Source organism: Lygodium microphyllum, chromosome 26 (assembly GCF_053477565.2).
Source record: "Lygodium microphyllum isolate KBCC chromosome 26, Lygodium_microphyllum_v1.1.10, whole genome shotgun sequence".
Lineage (NCBI taxonomy): Eukaryota > Viridiplantae > Streptophyta > Polypodiopsida > Schizaeales > Lygodiaceae > Lygodium > Lygodium microphyllum.
The window spans coordinates 116751378-116774470 of NC_141160.1; the positions used below are offsets into that span (position 1 = coordinate 116751378).

Sequence of the window (23093 nt, forward strand, 5' to 3'; positions counted from 1 at the left end):
ATTATTTTTTTGAGCACTGAAATAATTATTAGATTGATTTTTAATATTTAAATATTAAAATTTAATATTTAATTATGAATAATGCTAGAAAAAAAGAGTCCAAACTAGCCAATTACTCACAAAGAGAGAGAGAGGGATCTGCTCTCTCCAGCAATGCAGAATCCAGACTGCAATATATTACTCTCTATGTGAGAGAGAGAGAGAGAGAGAGAGATATCTGTATAACAGTCAGTCAGTATATACTGCAAATTCGAGAGTGAAACCTGCATGCAATTACACAGAGAGAGAGAGAGAGAGCCGAGATTTTCTGTGTTACAGTAATATATACTGCAAATTCCAAAATTAAAACTACACTTAAGTACACATAGACAGAGAGAGATAGAGAGAGTTGTATGAAAACAAAAGAGATGGATCTACGAATGGTTACTGTAGTATACTACTCTGTGAGAGAGACAGAGAGAGAGAGAGAGAGAGAGAGAGAGACACACACACACACCTAGGTGGTCTACTATCATAATCGTGTCCAGTCAAAGGTCACGGCTCAAGACTGTCACAAACAGATTGATATGGCTACAACAACAATCCACAAATCCCAAGGCTGAAGGCACGATTGCAGAAGAGAAAGCATCACTTTCAGCCACTTTCCCAAAGGAAAAAATGTGTTTCATGAAAAGGCACACTTATTGGGATCAAAACGTAACTTCCAACCAATGACCCTTTTTTTTAATGTATAAGAAACGCCTGAAAAAGGTAAGAAACGTTTCTTACCCATTTCATACATTTCCTACCTTGGAAAACACGTATTCATGCAACTATGTCATCCAAAAAGTTAGCTACGGACTACATATGTAGGAATAAATCGAGCCATTTTCGTCAATCAGTTGATCACAACCCTAACTAGGTCGTGAACTTGATTTCTACAAGCAATCCTACTACAAAATCCATAGAAATGCTACTCCACTTTCTATCGGGAATTTTTAAAGAATGCAACATCCCCCCCTATCTGGACCGTTCAACTTTATTAAGCTAACACTACAGGAACTCACGCACATAAGACTAAACCATAGTCTTAATATGTGGCCAATAAAAATAGCGAGTAACTAAGGATAAAGTCCAATGTATGCTACTAGCGTCTATCCAGATATCCAAGGATGTAACACTTGGTTTCAGCCACTCATACGCACTACATATGCAATGAAGGATTATTAGAGCATGTGACCAAAAATGCATAATTTGCCTACATATCAAATCAAGAGCCGTTTATTGTTTCATCCTTCACACCTCATGTGCTCTCTGCGATTGACATGCCTGTGTCACCAAAATGTGAAATGTGAATCAACTCTTAACATTTTATTAAATATCACATAATATTCTGATTACTTTACTTTTGGGTCCCTTAGCTCTAGGCATGGTGGCTAGTGCATTGGCAGAAGGAACATGGGAATTGGACATGTAGTGGGTAGAGTCTAGGCCTTGTGGCACAAAGGCAAGACCAAAGAATAGGCTCAAAACCTTTGAAAGAGAGAGTTTCTAACAATAGAACTTTGATTCAATTATGAAAGTTTGGGCAAAGAAATCAAGCCATGCACTCACAGTAGTGAGCAGATTTGTGAATGCACTTGCAGCATGTTGGAGCTATTTGGAACAGTTTTGTCACCTAGAATGCGAAGATTGGAGAGAGCAACTGTTGGTACATACATTAGGGCAAAATCTGGGTAGATCTGTATGCGATTGTGCCAAAGATTTGGGGCTGAAGTAATGGCCGATTACTGCTGAATTTGTAGGTTAGATAGATGGGAAAACAGTTAGACATGCATACAAACAAGCAAGTAGACTTCCCCATCATAGTCTTATATAAGCTAACAAGCCAATTGTGGTCTTATGCAAGCAAGCAGGTATACTAGCAATTAGGAAGACTAAGATTCAAGCAAGCTTATGATGATGAGTAGACTAGCACTCTTTAGACATGCATTAAATGCAGTCATGATCTTAGACAAGCATGTAGGCATATTGGAATTTGGCACTTAGGCATACTAAGAGTCAAGCATACTGGCAAGCATAAAAGTTTAAAACGCCTTCGACTGCTACACCAAGTGCAGGGTCTTTAGTAAATGGGCACGGATTCCAAGGGCTGATAAACCCTAATACTGCAGTTTCTTCAATTATGCAGTACCTGAAGCTGAAAATGGCTGAGAATTGCTGAGGGATGATTGGTAGATGAGAGAGGAAGCTAAAGAGAGAGAAGTATCTGATTTGTCTCCAAAACCAGGTGAAATCTGATGCTGCCCTTGCCAGAACAGCTCCAAATGCAGTCACCAGCTGCTGTAGCCTCACCAGATGCTGTCGTTATCACCAGCCATCTAAAGTCCTCTCCTTGCTGTCGCCTGGCCTTGGACTTCTCCCTCGTGACTAGAAAATGTCTCCTCTCAGCTGATGCCTGCTGCTACAGGAACCTCTCCTCCACACCTCACACAAGGGTTGGAATCAGCCTCTACCACCCCCAATCAGCCTTCCCCAATCTGATTTCTGTCTCCAAAACCAGGTGAAATCTGATGCTGCCCTTGCCAGAACAGCTACAAATGCAGTCACCAGCTGCTGTAGCCTCACCAGATGCTGTGGTAATCACCAGCCATCTAAAGTCCTCTCCTTGCTGTCGCCTGGCCTTGGATTTCTCCCTCATGACAAGAAAATGCCTCCTCTCAGCTGATGCCTGCTGCTACAGCAATCTCTCCTCGACACCTCTCACACTGGTTGGAATCAGCCTCTACCACCCCCAATAAGCCTTCCCCATAGAAGCAGGAAACGCCCCAAAACACCCCTTTGCAGGACCCAAAACGCTGAAACGTGCAGAGGCAGCCCCGAAATACATTTCCCTGTCCAAAACATTTGCGCTTTGGGGGAATGGGTGCCACGTGGCATTTCCCCCCTTTGGGAACCGTTTCATGTTGCCCCGTTTTGCCACAAGTTGAAATGTTTTTGTTAAAATGTTTGAAATGACTAATTCTAACATGAATAATAATGACATTTAAAGTCATTATGTTCACGTAAATAATCAACGTGAATAATGATGTTTAACGTTCGAACACTTTGATTGTTTTCTTTAATCGTGTTCAGGTCTCTTTAATTGTTTTCTGTTCCGAATGCTTTAATTGTTATGTTTATGTTTAATGTTTTGTAGCATTGTCTTAAAAACTAATCATGCTAAATAATACTTAAGATTTAATGTTTGATAGTTAAAAATGTTGGCTGTTTCTATCCATTTTTCTGTTTTTCTTTCAGTCACTGTTGGAGAAACATGTTGTGCACCAGGTCCACATGCGCACATTATTCCAAGATCCTTTATGGGCAGCATGGACTAGAGCAGGGACAATTCGTTTGTGGATGTGGAATCTCTCTCTCTCTCTCTCTCTCTCTCTCTCTCTCTCTCTCTCTCTAAATATATATATATATATTACCAACAGTCTTCAGTTATGAGCATAACAGACCTGTGGCTGCCACTAGCAGCCTACTTCTCGCACAGTTATGGCACAATTGTGCTATACCACCATCACTCAAGGATTATTGGCCCGAGGTAAAGCATTGCTTCTTCTTTGTTTACCCATTGTGAAGTTGTTACTTCATGTGGACAGTGATGTTCCCTACATTGGGAAGATATACGAGGCAATGCATCGGATGATAGAAAACATCCAATCCATTGAGACTGATAAAGCTAGACTGCAAGAGATTGAAGAACTTGCAGTACGTAGGTGGAATCAGTATTACTCTCCACTACATTGGGCAGCTTATGCCCTGGATCCTGAGTTTCAACATGAGAGAAGAGTTCTTCAAGCAGATGCTGAGGTGGCACGAGATCAGAATTCAACTCTTCAAAAGTTGGTTCATACTCCGGAGGAACATAGATTGGTGAAAGATCAACTTGCAAACTCTCGCAATGACGGAATATTTGGGTGGCCTGATACTCAACGTGATAGGTAATCTCGTCTATTTTTTTAAAGTCTTTATGTAGGCATCTTTTAGTGTTATAATTTGAATCAATAGTGGATATACATTATTGCATTTATCTTGTAGATTCCACGTTGGTGCTGGACTTGGTGAAGGACTATGGAGCAGACTCGCCTGAGCTTCAAAACTTGGCTATCAAAATTCTTAGTCAAGTCTATTCATCCAACTAGCCTTCCTTCTTGGCAAGGGTGGTAATTCCCTGATTAACCACTTAATTACAGCAATCAGCAAATAAAAATTGAAATGCACAATTTACCTTAATAATTTTGGACAATAGAAACATGGTTGGCCCCAAAACTGCTATCATCTAGGGCCAGTTGTTGTCGCCTGCATCCATAGGGCCTTGGGCTGCAGTTGCCTAGTCTAGAAGCCTCCCCTAATGGCTACAAACGATATCCAATTGTCAACAACAAGTGACCTATTCATACCACCTCTCTCCAACTAGTGCGCTGCAGAATGACTCTTTCCCCCTCTCACAACCTTTACAAAAGTTCTTCCCACTTGCATGGGCAAGTTTTGCCAAGTGGCAGCCTTCGAAAAACAATTTTCAGTATTATCTGATTTTATTAACTTAATTTTTAAAAACTAATTTAATTTTTATTTATGGCTCGGAAAAATAATCTAATTGGCCAACAATAAAATTGGCTAGGCCAATTTATCACCCAACTGATCTTGGGCACTCATTAATCCGAAACTTGCATTAATTAATTAATTAATTAATAGGGACCAAGGGCCAAGCAATAGGGAATGGTGACTCAATGGTGAAGAAAAGAGGTCATCACATAAAGGAAAGGCCCAAAGTAGGCTGGAAACCCTAAAGAAACTCCTCACAATCCTGAGAAGCTCCTCTGAAACACGAAGGGCCAAGAAATCCACAACTGCATTACCAATATCATCCCCCTCTAAAAGGGGTAGGGGGTATGGGGGAACCACTAGAGGAGATGGTGGGGGATGGGATAGGACCTATAGGATTTATGGTGCACAATTGGGAATAGGTGCGGCAATAGAAGATTGCCTCAAAGGGCCCTGCACAATGCACGGGGAATGGAGCAAGGATAACGCCCTCTCTTGCCAACTTGTCACAAAAGGGGCTCCTATAGATGAATCCTTAACAAAGATGGCCAGCTCAGTGAAGACAATGCAAGGGCCCAACACCACTAAAAGGCACCAAAGAAATGTCACCAACAATGATGATACCCTCTAACAAACCAAGATCCTGCAACGGCTCACCTCAAGGAGTCATATGACTCAATGCACCACTGTCAAGCAGCCCAGGCTGCTTAAAAGTCCAGACAATCAAAGAAGGCTCCTCCACCCAATACATGCATAGAAACACAAACTTGGCGGTAATAGCCAGTGACAAAGAAGAGGTAGATGAAGACTCCAATGAAGATCTACCCTTCGCTCCCGAATAAAGGTGAGGGTATTTCCTCTAGCACTTTGCCTTAGGGTGTGAGGTCTTCCCATGGTGAAGACACATGGGATATCCTCTAGGCTGCCCCACAAAAGCTATATCGCAGTTGGAAGAGGACTCCAATTGCTTCCTCTTCCCTTTCTTTTGCTTGGCTTATCCTGGACCTATAGATAAGGCCGCATAAGCACAGCCATGTGCACAGGCTCCGCAAGAATTTGACTCCCTGTGATGCACATCCTGCTCAAGCACCAATGGGAGTAGCTCCTTCCAAGCGAGTCTCCAAGCTACGAGAAGCGAGAAGGCTAGTGTAGAACACATCACATGTCAATGACAAAAGATGTGAGAGAAGTGTCATAGCTAGATCCTTTGAAGAAATGCTCGTACCAAGGGATGAAAGCTTATCTCGAAGCTCCATCCTATGGATGTGATCCCTCATCGTACGGGAACTTGTGACAAAGAGTTTTTGAAGCTTCAACTCAAGATAATCAACGCCCAAATGTCTAGATCTGGTACAGAGATGCCAATCTCTATCAAATCTTTGCAACAGTGCAAATACGTCTAACATGTGTTGAGAAACCCTTCACCCGCAGTTTGCGTTTCTGTGTTTTGCGTTTAGGGTTTGCAGCCCCAAAAAGGGGTGCCATCCTAGACTGACTATGCCTATTTATAGGCCACTCTCTCATTCATTCCTCACGGCTTGATTCATTCATTAATTCATTCAGTCCGTCACCTCTTCTCTCCAGCCTCTCCACTACCCTCACACCCCTTCAGGAGGACATTGCAGTTCGTGGTTCGTGGCCGTCTTCATCATCTTCCTTGTGCTACGGCACCCTTGTTCCCTTGTATCACATTCACTCCATGATTCAGATCTTCATCATTCTATTCATCAGAGTTTCTTCTCTCTTCTCTTCTCTTCTCCATGTTTGCCGAGTTCACTCCGTGTTGCTCCCCACCAACCCTACTATCTCGCTGGTACGTCATCTTTTGACATGTTATTAGAGCTGAATTTGCTCAAACAACGGCAACGATCCTCCACTCCAGTGAAGGCAAAGATCGGTGGCAGGTTCAACATCCACTTCTCTTCTTCTTCTGCTACATCAACATCTCGTTTTTGCAGATTTCAGGTGTTTTCAGCTTGCTGCCCGCACCCCTTTCGCAGAGGACATCGCAATCTTAGCCGTCCCTTGCTGTCATCTACAGTCTAGCACCTGTTTCAACCTTCCACCCGTAGTTTGCAACTGTTTACAGCAGAACGACTGTTGATGATCACTCTCCATTCAGAAAGCAATCTCGTTTTTGCAGATTTCAGGTATTTCAGCTTGCTGCCCACACCCCAAACACAGAGGACATCGCGGTCCAAGCTGGCCATTGCTGTCTACAACAGTCCGGTACCTGTTTCCAGCCTATCACACACTGTTCAGAGCTGATTTCAACATATTGACTGCTGCTACTGTTTTTTCCTGCGTTTTTAGTCTTTCTCTCTCCTGTTGCCTGCGCTTTGTCTTTCTCTCCTGCTACATGCGTTTTTAGTCTTTCTCTCTCCTGCGGGCTGTCCTACCTGCGTTTTTAGTCTTTCTCTCTCCTGAAAGCTGTCATGTCTACATTTTTATTCTTTCTCTCTCCTGTAAGCTGTCCTGCCTACGTTTTTAGTCTTTCTCTCACCTGCTGCTTGTATTTTTAGTATTTCTCTCTCCTCACCTGCATTTTTCTATTGGCTGCAATCTCTTACTGTTGGTTGTATCCTCCTCCCATTGGTAGCTCACTTCCAACCCTTCCACTGCCCTCCCACCCCTTGAGATTGACTTTGCGGTTTGTGGTTTATGGTGGCTAACCTCTTCCTTCTTCAGCAAGGCACACTGGTATCCATGGCTTCTTTACCAACAAATGACCAGACTACTGGGTGCTCCTACTGTAGCATCACCGGACACACCACCGATGCTTGCCGATTTCGACCTTTGCTCCCCACCCCCCCAGAGTATATGCGTCTTCCACTAGGCACTCCTTGTGCCACCTCTCCTTTCTGGGCCACAGAGATCATTCTGCATCGGCTATCAGAGTACTATGCTCAAGGCAATAAGATACATCCAATGCGCACTAAGTCCTTTCCAGCACATGGAGGATTGATTGGCGCTACGACCTCCTAGGGATCATTGCAATGTCAACGGCAGTCTTCTCCTACTTATTTTCAAGTACAGTGGCTTCCACGACCTATGGCTCTACAATCCGCTCCACTGAGAGACAATGATTATTAGATATCGTCTCCTCCTCAGTCTGCTCCTTCGAGAGACGCTGGCTGCTCGATTCCTCTCTCTTCTTCGATTACCCAGTCCGCTCCACTGAGAGACAGCAACTGTTGCCCACCCCTTGCTCATTCTGAACCCCACCCTTCCCTACCCTCCACTACTCACGTTCGAGAGGCTACCTCTGGGAGCTCTTTGGCACACCAGATATCTTCTTCAGCATAACGGTGGCACTTCCTTCGTCATCAGACATTTCAAAGTCCGTAATCCATAAGTTTTTGGATTCCCTATCTACTTCAGAGGGGGACTCAAATGGGAATGTTATTTCTTTGCCCTCAGAGGGGGCATCTACTTCTTCGACTTCAACAGGGGTCTCTCCACCTCCCACCTCAGAGGGGGAACCTACTCCACATGCAATTCTTCACCCATCCTCTACTTTCTTGGGGTGGCTGTCTTCGATCAATCATCTCTTTTACTGATACCCAGGATCTTCAGGTACCACCTAGATCGAGACCTCGAAGGTTCAGCCGCGACTTGGTGAGGAGGCCTTTGTATTCCTTCTAGCATGGATGCACAGAGCTAGTGGCTTCTCTCCCGAGGTTGTGTTTCGAGTTCTCCAGTTCACTCTGTCTACTGGTCTTTACTGCAGGTTCCCTTTCCAGTGGAAATCTTGGATCTTAGGGATCCTCTACATCTTCTTCCTCCTCTTCTCTTCTTGTCTTGGTCACTTGGTTGGCATGGAACCACCTCCCGAGATCAAGTACGGGCATATATCCTTATGGTTCTCGGCACCACACAAAGTTCGACATTCCTCCTATGCATTGCATGTTTTCATCATCTTTGTACTAGGGCGCTTGGGCAAGTGAATAATTTTTCCACAAGGGACACTGTCCAAGTGGCACCTCATGCATGAGCATTCTTTAGCATGTAGCATTGCATCTCCACCTCACTCTTCTCTTGTTCCCCTTTTTGGGCTTGAGAGGGGGTGTTGAGAAACCCTTCACCCGTAGTTTGCGTTTCTGCATTTCTGCGTTTTGCGTTTAGGATTTGCATCCCCAAAAAGGGGCGCCATCCTAGACTAACTATGCCTATTTATAGGCCACTCTCTCATTCATTCCTCACGGCTAATTCATTCAGTCAGTCACCTCTTCTCTCCAACCTCTCCACTACCCTCACACCCCTTCAGGAGGACATTGCGGTTCGTGGTTCGTGGCCGTCTTCATCATCTTCCTTGTGCTACGGCACCCTTGTTCCCTTGTATCACATTCACTCCATGATTCAGATCTTCATCATTCCATTCATCAGAGTTTCTTCTCTCTTCTCTTCTCTTCTCCATGTTTGCCGAGTTCACTCCGTGTTCCTCCCCACCAACCCTACTATCTCCCTGGTACATCATCTTTTGACAACATGCACGAGCACAGAATCTGTACAACTCAAAAAGAGAAAAGAGTAGCCTTTGGCATTCAACCAATCCCGTAAAGCTACTGAATTTGCGGTCACACCATCATGAGGATCCACAATAGGTCGAGATGTAGGGACAATAACAAAATCCCGAAGGTCATAGTCATCGAGGAGGCACTCCATGTGGCACAATCAGAGGGTAGTTCATCCCATCCAGCTTGTCGAATGCAAATATAGAGGGTAGGACTAGCATCTACTCAAGAGATGCTGTCAATGCCAACCAAGGACTTGAATCCCTGGTTGGAATACAACTGAAAAAAGAGGATGGTGGTCAGTCTAAATCATCCCAACCCACACGATCCCCCATAGCATACACATCAGCCATATCCATCCTTCAATAAGTGCCTACAAGAAATCAAAGAAAGATGCTACCACTGGGATGTGCTCAACCTGTACAAGGTCCATCGATATGCAAGTCAACAAAGGATGTATCCATAGCAATGTAGACAGGGAGCATCCAAGGTGAGGGAGACAACTCGATGCGGAGTAAAGAGAGAGAGCAGTAAATGAAGACGAAAACAAGTCTACAACCTATAAACACAACCGATCCAAGGGCTAGTAGCGTTTGAGGAGTGCCAAGAAGTGCAATGCCTGCAATAAACACATATTTGCCCTACTTCAAGCTTGAGAAAGAGGCCACCCAACACCAAGAAAAAGTCACCCTAGTCAAAAAAGACCGGCCAATCTAAAACACAGCAAAAATATGATTTTGTCTGCCTATAAACATGTCCCAACCTAAAAAGCTGTCGTCTAGCTAAAAGGAAGTTGCCCTACTACAAAACGTTGTCGCGGCACGTAGGGTTGAAACTCACCACAAGGATTTGGCAAGAAAACTGGACAAGGTAGATGGAGATGTGTCTTCAAGAGATAGGTAGATACAAGTGAATGTTTGTGGGTTCAAGAGGAACTTCACAACCTTCAATTCTTCATATCCTTTGGCTTATCTTGAAAAGACAAGTTTATACATAAGACGGTTGAATAAATGGGTTAAGAGCTTGAAACTTAAGATCACAAATATGGATGAATTGTAAACAAGAGTACAACTTCAATTGATACAAGAATAGTCTTGCCCTGCCTTGCCTATGAATATAGCTACCTATTTCAGTCTAGGCATGAAGAAGATCTTCAAGACACTTTCTCTTTTCAACTGATTAGTACAATGAAGATAGAGGATCAAGAAGAAGACTGTCTATATTAGCCTTTGAATGAATCAAGGTTCATCACTGCTGTTAGGTTTTCATGAAAAGTTCATGAGTTTCAGGACTTAGATCAATGTACTTCGAATTAAGCAGCTGCATAAAAGCTTCATCTTATAGATTGACTGTCATAGACGGCCAAGATTAGTTCCAAAGTATGGCAAGAAATCACCAAAAGACTTCTTTAAAACTGCCCTTGAATGAAAAGGAAGCAAGATACTATGTAGAGAGAATTACACGTCTAGTTTGTACTTGCAATGATTGGAGATAAAGTAGAACCTTTGTTTACAAGCTTCAGCCCATGAATACCCTGTTTTATGCCAAGAAAAAGAGTCCAAAGATATCTCTTAACAGTGTCAAAAGATGTCCTTGAAATTTACTCACAAAGAGTAAAACTTGTAGTCACTCATATGAACCAAGAGCAGCCCATGTTCTACCAAGATTAAGGAAGTGGATCACAAATAAAGCTTCAGCCCATTAATTCCCTATTTTATGCAGCCAAGAATAATCTAAGATGACACAAATAATCTCCCAAAGAGTGTCTTCAATGCCCTTTCAAGGCAAGAGTGTTTAGATACAACAATTACAAGAGAAAGTAGAGCATGTTCTCTTCATAAATCATAATAGTAGAAATTGGAACATCAACAAGACAAGAATCAGCCCAAAGAATGTATGGGCTGAATATGACAGTCTAAAATCAGAGTTTTATTGTCTCCCACAGATCTCTTCCTGGTAGAGAAGAGAGTCTACATCAAGCGGTAGGTACATAAGGAATTGCCCTTCTTTTCATCTACACAAATACATGTACCTCTTGAACCATACAAGAGGTGCTTTGCAAAACAGAGATTCAGCCCACAAAGAGAGAATGGGCTGCATATAGCAGTCCAAAACAGAGCCTTTACATTTCCCAAGATCTCCTCTTGATAGAAAAGAGAGTTTACATTAAGAGATAGGTGCATAAGACAATGCTCTTCTCATTTTCTTCACAAATGCATGTACCTCTTGAACCATGCAAGAGATGCTTTGTAAAACAGAAATTCAGTCCATTAAAGAGCATTCTTGGGCCTTCCAGTTCAGCCCACAAGTCTTGATAAGAAAGATCAAGAGTGGAACATGAGGCTCACTTCAAAGGAGAGAGTTGTTACTCCATGGATATAGGCACAAACAATGTTCAAAGCTTCCTCTTTTCTTCTTCCATGAGCATGAATAATAATCCCTAAATGGGCTGCTGCCCTCCTTTTTATACATATTTACCGTATTTTACTCAGCCAAGAGTGGCCTTCCATTTTCATTAATGCATGGGAAGAGAGATACTTACAGTTCAAGTTGAGTCTTCTGAAGTTACTTGTGTGGTGGCTTGGACACCTCAATCGCTCCTCCATCCATGGCGCCCTATTCAGTCCAAAGATCTGCCCCAAAAATGCGGCGCTGATCACGCCGCCCTCTTCTTTTCTTCCTTGACTATTTTATTAGTCACACAAGCAAGGTACAAGACATATACAATGTCCTATGCTTAGTCAACTTAGATAACTCCATCTTCCTTGTGACTTGGCTCTCGTGACCTGCATTTGTTGCCACTTGGTAAGAGCTGGTGCCGCCTGCAATCACGCAAGTCAGAACTGACCACCGACTGATCATTCAAACTGCCACCTGCTTTTCGCCTAGTCACGAAGCCATCGAAAGGTCATCGCCTGCACACAAAAGTGACAACCTACCGTTCTCTTCACGCATGCAGAAACTAACCCATACAATCCTCTAGAAGCGCGCGCACTCTTGCCACAGCTCTAATACCAGTTTGAAGGGGAGCATACACTTAAAACTTTTGAATATCATAAGTACACAACCACATCATTGGCTCCTGGAAAATGTAACCCAAGGGAACCTGCCAAGTCATCTGCTTTTAACCATATTTCTCTTGTTTAATGTTCCATGGCTTACAGAACTTGTAGCATCTTCAACAATGCAAGGATGGATAAGAGTTAGTAACCAAAATCACTCATCTTGTCAAGGACCCATGATAAATTTATTGTATTTTAAGGCAAAGCCTCTTCTTTACTACACCATGCCATATGCTGGTGGACTTAGGTTTTTAAAACTTAATGCACTAGGTAAGTCTCTATGTAGCATGTCTAGATTACGAGTGACTAAGTGATATATGTAAAGGATAAAAGTTTTATATTTAGACCATGGGCAAAGAATCCCATGACAACGCAAATCAAAGACAATAGGCTGCTTTGAAAAGCAAGCCTATACATGATGAAATGGAGCTGCCCAGCCTGTAGGAAGGCCACCCAGCCTGTAGGAAGCTACTTGGATGCAAGAAGAAAACTGCCTAGCTTGACTGATGGCCGCCCACGTCAAAACACAAATCTACCCAAGTAAATGCAGCCTAAAGGGCTAGAGGTAGGCTGCCCTACCTAGTTTGATGACAAACGCAAGGGTTGCAATGCATATGGATGGCACCTAGCAAGTTTCATCATAAACAACACGCTCCTCTTCAAGATCTCCAACTTCCACGCGTAGCAAACTGGGGCCAAAAGTGGCCAAGCCCTAAATAGGGTACCCAAGACCGCTAAAAGTGCCCAAAAAGAAATGCACTAATGTGCCCTCCATCTAAAGTGTCTAAAACACATAAAATGACATATGAATATAGTGTCAAAGCTCCTAATATCCTCGTCTAACTCGGACTGAGGCTCTCAGACAAGAGATGGCCACACAAGGCAAACAACTACAAACAAAAACTCTGAACCCTTTCAATTGGAGCCAACTTTAGATAGGGCTCAGTCAGACTTAGCAGAGCTTAGAAGGTCCAAAGCATTTGCCATTGCCTGATGCTCAAGGGGGAGGTAGCACTTCCACTCCTCTAATGATGGACAGCTCCAGTAGAAAGTGGATCTCAGGTGTATTCAGCATGCATCTAGGATACTGTTTGCTAATAGTATGTTTGCCAGAAGGTCACTATTCACTGTACTAGGCACTGTAGTTAATATGTAGATGGGTATGGTTTTCACAACAGCTCTGAAACTATACATAAGCATCAATGTATGATCATTAGAATATGGTCATCAGATTATGATCATTAAAGGTGGTTTACCAGTTGCCGGTTTTCAGCATATGGTCATTCATTTTCAATGGTATTCATATCTTTTTTATAGACAACAGCATGTGAAGGAATGCCATTGATAGTGCAGCCATTGTTATGCTTAGTGTATGCTTTACTATAGTTGTTTCCAAAGCACTTTTTAGATGAAGTTAACGGATGCATCTACAGTGGTTGTAATAGCAACTAGAGTTTCTTTTTGACCAGTTACAAGTGCTAGAAATTTCAGTATGAGTTAGGTAGTAGCATAGTAGAACAACAACGACCGATGTTCTTTAACCATAATGCGTATGCTTTTTCTAATTCAATATTAGTTTGCTTTCGTCACCTGGCAATGCAATCGAGGACGATTGCAAGGATTTCAAGGGGGAAGTATATCATGAGAATGTGTAATTTTTAATGCTTTCCTTTCACATTATTAAGTTGTGCACATGTGAGGTGCACATGAAATGCAAGTCAATTTAGTGACGAGACCTTAGTAACCCTAGTGATCAATGGGTGACACTGGCAAAAGTTGTAATAAGTTATGCTTGATAGGCACTAGCTGGTACCTGGTGTCAAAAGCTAGCCTAGAACATTTAATTAGCCATTAGTGTCAATGGTAATACTAGTAAATTGACGTTAATTAATTAGCTAATGCCATTCTAAATTAATGAGTATCCGTGATCATTTGGATGATAAATTGTTGGCCAATCTAATTATTTTTCAACTATTAAGTTAATTTTCAGAATTAATATTTTGAAGATTAATTTAATAAAGCTAAATAATGTTGAAAATGTTTTGAAAAGATACCACTTGGCAAAACTTACCAATGCAATTGAGAAAAACGTTTTTGAGGCTAATAGTGAGAGAGACAAAGGGTCAATCCACACTTGTGCAAGTTGAGAGAGAGAGTTGTCACTGCTGCTATAACTTTTGGCAAGCCATGTCTAGCCACCAAGAGACCCTACAAGAGCTGGTGACATGTCCAAAAGGGACTACAACAAGGTAACGGCAATCTAAGGATTGTTTCAACTAAGCTACATCATATTCAAGGTGTTCCATCAGTGGAGATAACTTTCATGGCTGTCTAGACAAAGTAGCTTTTGAATTCTTCCAATTTCTCACAAGAAAAGTCTGAATTTTCTCTCTTCAGCATTCTCCCTCATCCTCCAATCTATTCTCATCCTTTCTCAACAAATTCCGACAAAATCAACCATTGGGAGTGGAGATTTTGACTATTCTTCATTGTAAACCCTAAGTTACAACAAAAATCAAGGCTTGATAGCCACCTTGAGAAGCATGCTCAAAAATTGAAGGGCTTGAGACTTGAACTTTAATCATTAAAATTGAGGCAATTTCAAGAGATTTAAGTGGAAGGCTTACTGGTCCTTTATGACAGCAAGAGGCAATTGGAGAGAGGAGATTCAAGGGATCTCAACGTATTCTATCTAGATTGCAATTCAAGATAAAGAAATACCAAGAGGCACCAATTTTGGGGCCAACTTGCTGTCCGTTGCCCAAGATTAATTGGTAACATTCACATTTTCAGTTTATGTGAATTTTATGATAGCTGTGGTTGTTGATTAATCAAGTCATTACCTCTCAGAAGGAAGGCTGATCTCAACCTTACTATTTGTGTTATTGTGTTTTAGTCGTGTTCATACGTTCTATGTTTTCTCAATAAAAACCCTAGCATATATTCACATGGTTAACGTATCATTCATAAAGGTTCTACCCCTACCTTTGTGCTTGGAGCTTGCATGACCTTGCCACCTAAAAGAGAAAATAAAATGTTGACCCTAATCTTAGCAAAAGCTAACCATGGACAAAGTTGCTCCAAAGCAGAGATGAAATAGCAACTACAGCATAAAATCATTCACCTTAAATGAAGCAATATGCTTCAAGAATAGCCACAAAATAATTATTTGTGTCTTTAGATCTTGAGTTGAAAAAGTCGTTGAATTTGCCGCCTTAGCTAGGTCATAGATTCACCATCCAAATATCTTTAAAAGCCACATCATCTGTCACATGGTATTCCCCTTTTCCACTTATAGGTGTCAATAAATGCTAGCAACAACTAAACACAAGATCTCCTCAAGATTGAATGTGCATATTCTTAAATAAAAGTGCCACACAATGACACATCACCAAATCTCACAAGTCTTTGCCCTCTCTTCCATGTCAACAATCATGGGTCCAACCCCCTCCCCCATGTGAACAAGCACCTCCTCAACCCTCAAACCAAGATTCAAGTAAAGTTCCACTTGAAACCTAACACCTAGCTCCGCTTAGTATGGCATTGAACCCTTCATTTTTTTAGCTTTTCTTCATGTTCATGACTTGGGGTGGATGGCGAATTCATATTTACATTGTAAGAATTAAATAGCATAGATACACACATGCCTACAGAAAAGAAACAAATAATTAGCAAGGGCTCAATAACTTATAAAATAAAGTTCAGCCTTATTAATCTCCTTTGGTTGACTTGTTTGGCGGAATCCCTAATGAGGTATCTTATTCTATGTTGTAACTGCTGCATTTGTACTACACTGCATTCCATTCAGCCACCCATGCACAATAGTACAATCGCATCCTGTCCTTGAGTCCAAGGAAACTTTCTAGTCCTAAGAGCATATGTTGGGAAAATGCCATTAGACTCAACAATAGATCTAGACTAGGAAGCATTAGAGCAGTTGTGTTTCCACTAAGGTTACAAAACCTTTTATGATAAAGCCCCCCAAAATGAAGACCAAATGAGGCAAGTCAACAATGCAGACTTTCAATTTTTTGGCATCTCTGATAGCTTGAATAAAGCTTCCTGTTTAACTTCCTCTAACTCATGTGACGTGTAGGCCCCAAAAAATAGGGAACCCAAAGGAGATACTCTCTAAAACTCCTCACCATTTAAATCAATGATGATTGTGGACAAGGAAAATCGTTACAAGAAAGGGCAACTATAATGACCATGAGTGCACATAATAGTTCTCCTTCTATCCTTTGGATAAGACTGAAGTGGAGAGCCAATAAAGGAAGTGTCGCTAAATACACATTACTGAACATAGCTAACAGTAGTGCGCATCAAAATAAACATATAATACAGTGAAATCGACCTGTACGGTGTATCTGAAAACAGCAAAACTATAGACCAAGTTCCAAGTACTTAGTTAAAATAGTAATTTCTCACCCTTTTGGGATCTGCTGCATCAAGATACAGCAACTGAGCAACAATAAGGTTGGCCATATCATCATCAACAGCTCCACCACATCGAATAATTCTCTGCAAAACAAATCAGCCGCCCGTTTCTCTACAAATTTCAGCAGTGCTAACATTCTACTTATCTTTTTAACTACGCCAGGAGTTTAGAAGGTGTACATATTGGAAAAGCTGGCTTATCACACTCTGAAAGCGTTCCTGCAACATTGGGGGTGGACCTTGCCCTCCTTGGGCATATGTGTCAAGGTATGATGATGTTGGCACTTCCAAGTCATTCCTGGAAATCAAATTCAATGAAACATGGTTGAGTGAATAAGCTCCTGGAAAATGTGAAACCAGTGTATTGACCATTGTACAATATCGCACCGGATTGACCATACTCCACTGTGGATATAAGAAGAGGGTGTCCAAAAACCTTCAGAGCGTGGACCAGGGGCTGAACTTTGAGAAGCTCGGGCAACGGATGTCAAACGAACAGCCTTGCTATTCCTGGATGCAAAAGAAAGTGCACACCGCACACTGAAAATTACTGCATAAAAGCTCGGAGGGCTTATTTTTGTGTTGTCACGTGAGTCAGATAACACAGTACGTTGAACATTACTACATCAAAGCTTGAAGTGCTTATTGTTGTGTGCTCACATGAGTCGGATAGCAATGCTGCTTATCCACAAAAACTCGTAGCACAACAGAATTAACCACAGGCGAAAGCCGGAGACTTCTTTGGCATTAAACACCAAGTAAGACACGGTTATACAAAAACTTAAAGGCGACTATAAAACCAAACCCTTCTTACAAACAGCTTCCTTTGACGATGGAGCTATTCTAATTTCCTGCCGAACAGGCCACCATTATTGTGCGCAGCTTGCAGGTTTCGACCATCCTTATTATGACCAGAATAATGGAAACTCTGTATTATTTCGCTCTATAAGGACATGTCGGCTTACCTCGACCACAGAGCTGGCTTGTGCACAGAAAGGGGCGAGAGCTGACTGTGCTTGAGGAGGCATGGATCTGCCGAAGCTAAGCCGCCCGAGCTGGTCTTCAATGACAAGGCTTGCTGCGCCATCATTGCACCTCGCGCTCTCTCTCTCTCTCTCTCTCTCTCTCTCTCAAATATCCCTTTGAGACAAATGCCTATGGTTCAATCCATCAACAAATAATGTTTGTGGTTTAATCCATCCACAAACAGCCACTTGTGGTCTAAGGCATCCACATAGCCTTCTAGAATTACTAGTGTTTCCTAGGACCTCCCTTTATGATAGTTGACGTCACAAGTTTAAGTCCCACTCATATACCATCTATGATATGTTGACACTGTGGTAATCTCCAAAATCAAACTGTATGAGAATAGTTGGTTTGTCGCTCGCATGTCATTGTTCATAATGTCCAAAGTTGAGATGTTATCAGAATAATCAGCATGTCACTCATGTGAATCATTGTTGGTTCAATTAAGTTTGCCACAAAGAGATTAATTGCTTCAACTTGCATCAATCTATAGGAAATTCTTAACAAACCCATACCTTCAGCATGGTGAAGTTGGAAATATTTTCCATCCCATGGTGATTTATTAACTAGAATATTTGTGCTCCATATTAGACTTTTGTCACAACAATGCTTTGGTGATGCTATCAAAAATTGTCAGGGGTGAAAAGGCTCAATGATATTGAAGAAGTTAAAGAAATGGTACCTTGTCATGGGATGAATATACATGAAGGCATGGTAGAATATCATCATGGTAAGTCACCTTAGGTGCTTACCTCATTTACTTACCACCCTTAAGCATTGATAAGGCATTCCTACCTCAATTTATGGATGCAGCATTTATTTTTCCATATCCAAGGGGCAAAAGCCTACAAGTCAGCAACCTACCTACAATGGGGCTATCACAAAGTTGTAAATACCATACTCATGGGGGAAAGCCTACAAGTTGGCAACCTTTCTATAACCATACCTAATAACTACCTACATTTGAAAGCCTATATAAAGAGATCTCCAAGACCTACTTATAATAGGGCTATCACAAAGTTGTAAAGACCATATTGGTGCCTTAATTAAGTACTCTAGATTCAAGGATAGAACCTACTCTCCTGCCAGTTCATCTATATCATCAGAGCCTAATCTTCGTGTTTTTGGTTATTACTACTAGACATTAATTGAGTTTGTGATCATTGTGGGTATGATTATATTGATTAAGCTCTAAATAAGCACTTAGCTCCTTTCTTGATTCATCCTACTATCATACTCTAAACTGATTTCCCAAAAGTACCATTTAGTACTAAAAAAGCACTCTCTAAAAGCCCTTTCTAACATGGAATTTGAGTAAGCTTACTTGAGTTAAGATCATAGCAAGGTTACATAAGTTGAAAGGCTAGAGGTCCAATCTTAGCTCTCCAAGCTACTTACACTAGCTAAGTGTGAGGATTCTAGTCAAGAGAGGAGAGCGTGTCTATAATAAACTACTACACAAAGTGGCCCCATGTGATATCACCCTTCTTTGCTGATGAGATAGCAAGTAGAATCAAAACAATTATGCATCTTGGAAGTTCTATATGCAAACTCTACTAATGATCAAGAACATGTGGAAGATTTTGACAAGTGAAGACTAAAGACTAGCCCATGGAGAATATCAAAGGAATGATTGGAATAAAAGAGCCATCTAAGCTCAAGGCTTCATCACAATCAATGTCAAAGACCACTTGGTAGGATACATAAGAAGTGCTACATTAGTAAAGGAAGCTTAAGACATCCTTGCAAGAAGGTTTGAAGGTGAAAGCAGCATCAAGATCGTGCATTTAAAGTCCATGCTCACTTACACTCCTAAAAGCTCAAGTGAAAGTGTGCATGAGGACTTGCCCAAACTTAGAAACATACAATGTGAACTTGCAACAATGGGAGAAGAAGTCAAAGTTGAGGACATGATTCAAGATATCTTCAAAGGGATTGAGAAGGAGTGTAAGCACTTTGTCACCCCTCTTGCAACAACAAAGGAGAAGTTTTCCTCATTAGAAGATCTTACATTACTTCTAATTCAAGAAGAAGAGAGATTTGTTGGCATTGCCCTTTATGGCATATGCTTGTACAATGGTGCGGTAGCAAGATGGTGTAGGTCCCAAAAAATTTACCCGCTATTAACTTTCATTAAGTGGTCCGATTAGCCATGAAATGTGTGGATATCTTGCTTTTCAAGAAAGAAGAATTTATTATAGAAAATTAAAGAAAAGGGAGCTCTCTCTCTCTCTCTCTCTCTCTCTCTCTCTCTCTCTCTCTCTCTCTCTCTCTCTCTCTCTCTCTCTCTCTCTCGTGCACAAAAAAAAGAACAATGTTGATAGCGCGCCCTTATTGAAGATCACTTAAGCTGCCTGCACACTTATACATTACAAGCGGCAACCATCCATCACTGTCGTCTTTAGTCTTGATATCTTCATTATGATAGAATAATAAAGGGAAGGCAAGTCACACATTATGATTGTTGAAGCTCCTCTCACAAGCCTTACACTCTTGAGTTTAAACCTCCATAGCCATTGCTCTTGCTTTTGCTTTTGCTCGTCTCACCCTCATTCCTACTTACCCCTTTCAAATGGTTCTATTTATGCTAGATATGCTCTTCTTTAAGCTTTGAACTTTAAATTTAAATCTTTTATGTTCATATTTGGTAGAGATTTGCATTGATTATTGATCTACTATTTATACTTATATCATTTATATGCTCCCAAATATATTAATTGGTATCTTTGGCCTTTCAAATGTTATGAAATATAGGTATTGAGCTTCTTTTTCTCTTGGATACTTTGATTTTCTTCCACTGGGAGTACTTTCAGATTTTATTGTGGAGCTTAGCTTTTAGAGAACATGGGATCTCTCATATATGCTTATTGGTTTATGTATACACTATATTCTTGGTTATTGATCATCGTGGCTTATCTTCATTTGATATTTGGTTATCTGAAACTTCCACCTGTCAGGTAGCTTGTCAATTTTGTGGATACATGCTTTGTTATGTACTGGGCTTCATTGTTCATGAGTACTGAGTTGGCAGAAGCTTTCTAGATCTCACTGTTGCTTGGAGATCTCTTATACACAGTTAGCTTATGTACTTGGTTACCCCTTAGTTCAAGATGCATCTATGTCTCTGACACTTTTGGTTCTTTGTTAGTATTTGGTACTTAGAGTTGCATGCTCTTCATTGGTCCACTGCTAAGTTGCATTGCAAGTCGTGTTGCTATCTAGACTTCCCTAGCAATGGGAGCATTTTATATTGGATATTTTCCCACCATTGACCTCTCATTTACTTTAGTTTTATGGATAGCACTATTGTAATTTACCTTTGAGCTATTTTCTTAAGGACATACACTTGTCTTGGTCACTTCAGTACTTTTATTTTTGTGGATAACATTACCTCTTTATTTTATAGTCGTTGTGGCAGGTGCTTCTAATGTTTCTAGGGATAGTGCTATCTTTAACATTGACAAGTTGGATAGCAATAACTTTAATTACCGAAAGACCCATATTTGGCAAGTCTTGGTCCAAAAGAAGCAAGTCAAGCCATTGAAATGCAAATGCATAAAGCCAAAATATATGGATATTGATGTTTGGGAGGAGTTGATGAGGTACATAAGTCCATTATCATTCTGTATTTGCTTTTATCAAGTATATTTTAGTGTCATTGAGAGTATTGTGCATGGCAGTTATGGCAGAAAATATGCAATCTTTATGATAAGAAAACCCCAGCTTCACAGAAGCTTATGGACCTTTATATGAAAAAATGCACTTTTATACCTACTATTTGAATGAGTTTTACTTTAATTGTCGCTAGCTTCTATCAAAGAATATTATATTTGATGACAATATGAAGCCTATGTTTTGGCTTGTCACTCTTTCTGAATCATGGGATACCTTTCCTACTACCATTAGAACTAATGCTCCTAAGGTTGGCTTGAAATGCTCAGATATAGAGGGAGCTTTACTTAGTGAAGAGGTTAACAAGAAGAATGTTGATGGAGCCTACACCTATCATGCTCTCATATTAGTTAGAGACATGAATGATGCTAGAGGTAGTTATGATTGTCATGGTAGAGACCCATAAGAGAACGCGTCTAGATCTCATGGGTAGGCTCACAGGAACTCCTGTGGTCTTAAGTATTCTCTTACATGTCATTATTACGGGGAGCAAGGACATATATGGCCATAGTGCCATAAGATGCACTAGGATAGGCATGATAAAGAGAATGGAAAGTGTAGGATAATCCTAAATCATTGAATGATCAATGCATCGCTAAATCCATAGTCATCAAGATTGAAGAGATTAATGTATCAAAGTATAGTTGAGATGATTACATATTCACACAGCTTTTTTACTCAGTACCAAACAATTGACTAATAGTTAGTCTTCATTCTCTTAGTGTTGGTTACTTGATTCAAAGGCTTCCTTCCATGTGACCTTGCATCATAATTGGTTTTATATTTACCGTACCATTTCTAGTTTTGAACAACTGGGAGATGACCATATATGTGATATTATTGGCATTCGTGAGATGTATGCTTTTAGTTTCCTACATGTTCTTTTTTTGTCATGCATGATGTCCATCATATCTTAGCTTTGACAAAAAACCATATCTCTATTGGATAGTTGGATGATGCTAGTTATCGTATTTCTTTTGGAAATTCTACTTGGAAAATCATATGTGGCAACCTTATTTTTGGTAGAGGTTCCAAAATTGGTAGCCTTTATCATTTGCTTATCTTATCATGTATTGGCCACCATCAAGTATCTTCCTTGTGTATCTCTATGGCGTCCTCACCTTGGGCACATGTAGGGATTAAAGTTTTGACTTGTTTGTTGTATCTCTTGATCTTCTAGACTATTCTTTTTTCAATTATTGTGATCATTGTTTATATGGCAAGCAGACTTGTAATGCTCATAAGAAGTGTGACTCTATGCATATGGGTGAACCGTTGGCTCTTGTTCATTCTAATATTTGTGGTCCCATGTCCTATCAGTCTTTGGGTGGTGCTAAGTATTTGGTCATATCTATTGATGAATTTTCACACAAACTTTAGGCATGTACTATAAAGTAGAAATATAAGGTTTCAACCACTTTTCAATGCTTTGTTGCTTTGGTTGAGAATGAGTCCGTTGAGCATAGGCTAAAATGCCTAAGATCACATAATGGAGGTGAGCATGTCTCGCACACTTTTTAGTAATTTTGTGATAATTGGGACATGAAGCGTCAAGTCAACTACCCCTTACACCCCACCCCATCACGATGTTGCAAAAGGCGCATGAATAGGTCCATTTAGAAAAGGGTCCATAGTCTACTCAGACATGAAAACTTACCCCAATATATTTTGGGTTAAGGCAGTTACTACTATAGTTCATTTGATTAATAGATCGCCATGTATTGCTCTCGGTGATAGAGTTACAAAGGAGGTATCTAATAAACCTCCTTCATATGCACATTTGAGAGTCTTTGGGTGTGAGGCATTC

General features: G+C 40.9%; 1 protein-coding gene across 1 annotated transcript in view; it reads right to left on the reverse strand.

Annotated features, from left to right (window-relative positions):
- The window catches only part of CLPP5 (nuclear encoded CLP protease 5), a 33026-nt gene extending 15256 nt beyond the window's left edge, over positions 1–17770 (reverse strand). The window contains exons 1-4 of the mRNA XM_087667632.1: positions 17554–17770; positions 16976–17098; positions 16769–16886; positions 16580–16672 (exon numbers count right to left, since the gene is read on the reverse strand). Of these exons, the coding sequence (XP_087523758.1) occupies positions 16580–16672; positions 16769–16886; positions 16976–17098; positions 17554–17678 (459 nt within the window). The 5' untranslated portion in view covers positions 17679–17770. The remainder of the gene's footprint in view (positions 1–16579; positions 16673–16768; positions 16887–16975; positions 17099–17553) is intronic.
- Positions 17771–23093: the final 5323 nt, after the last annotated feature.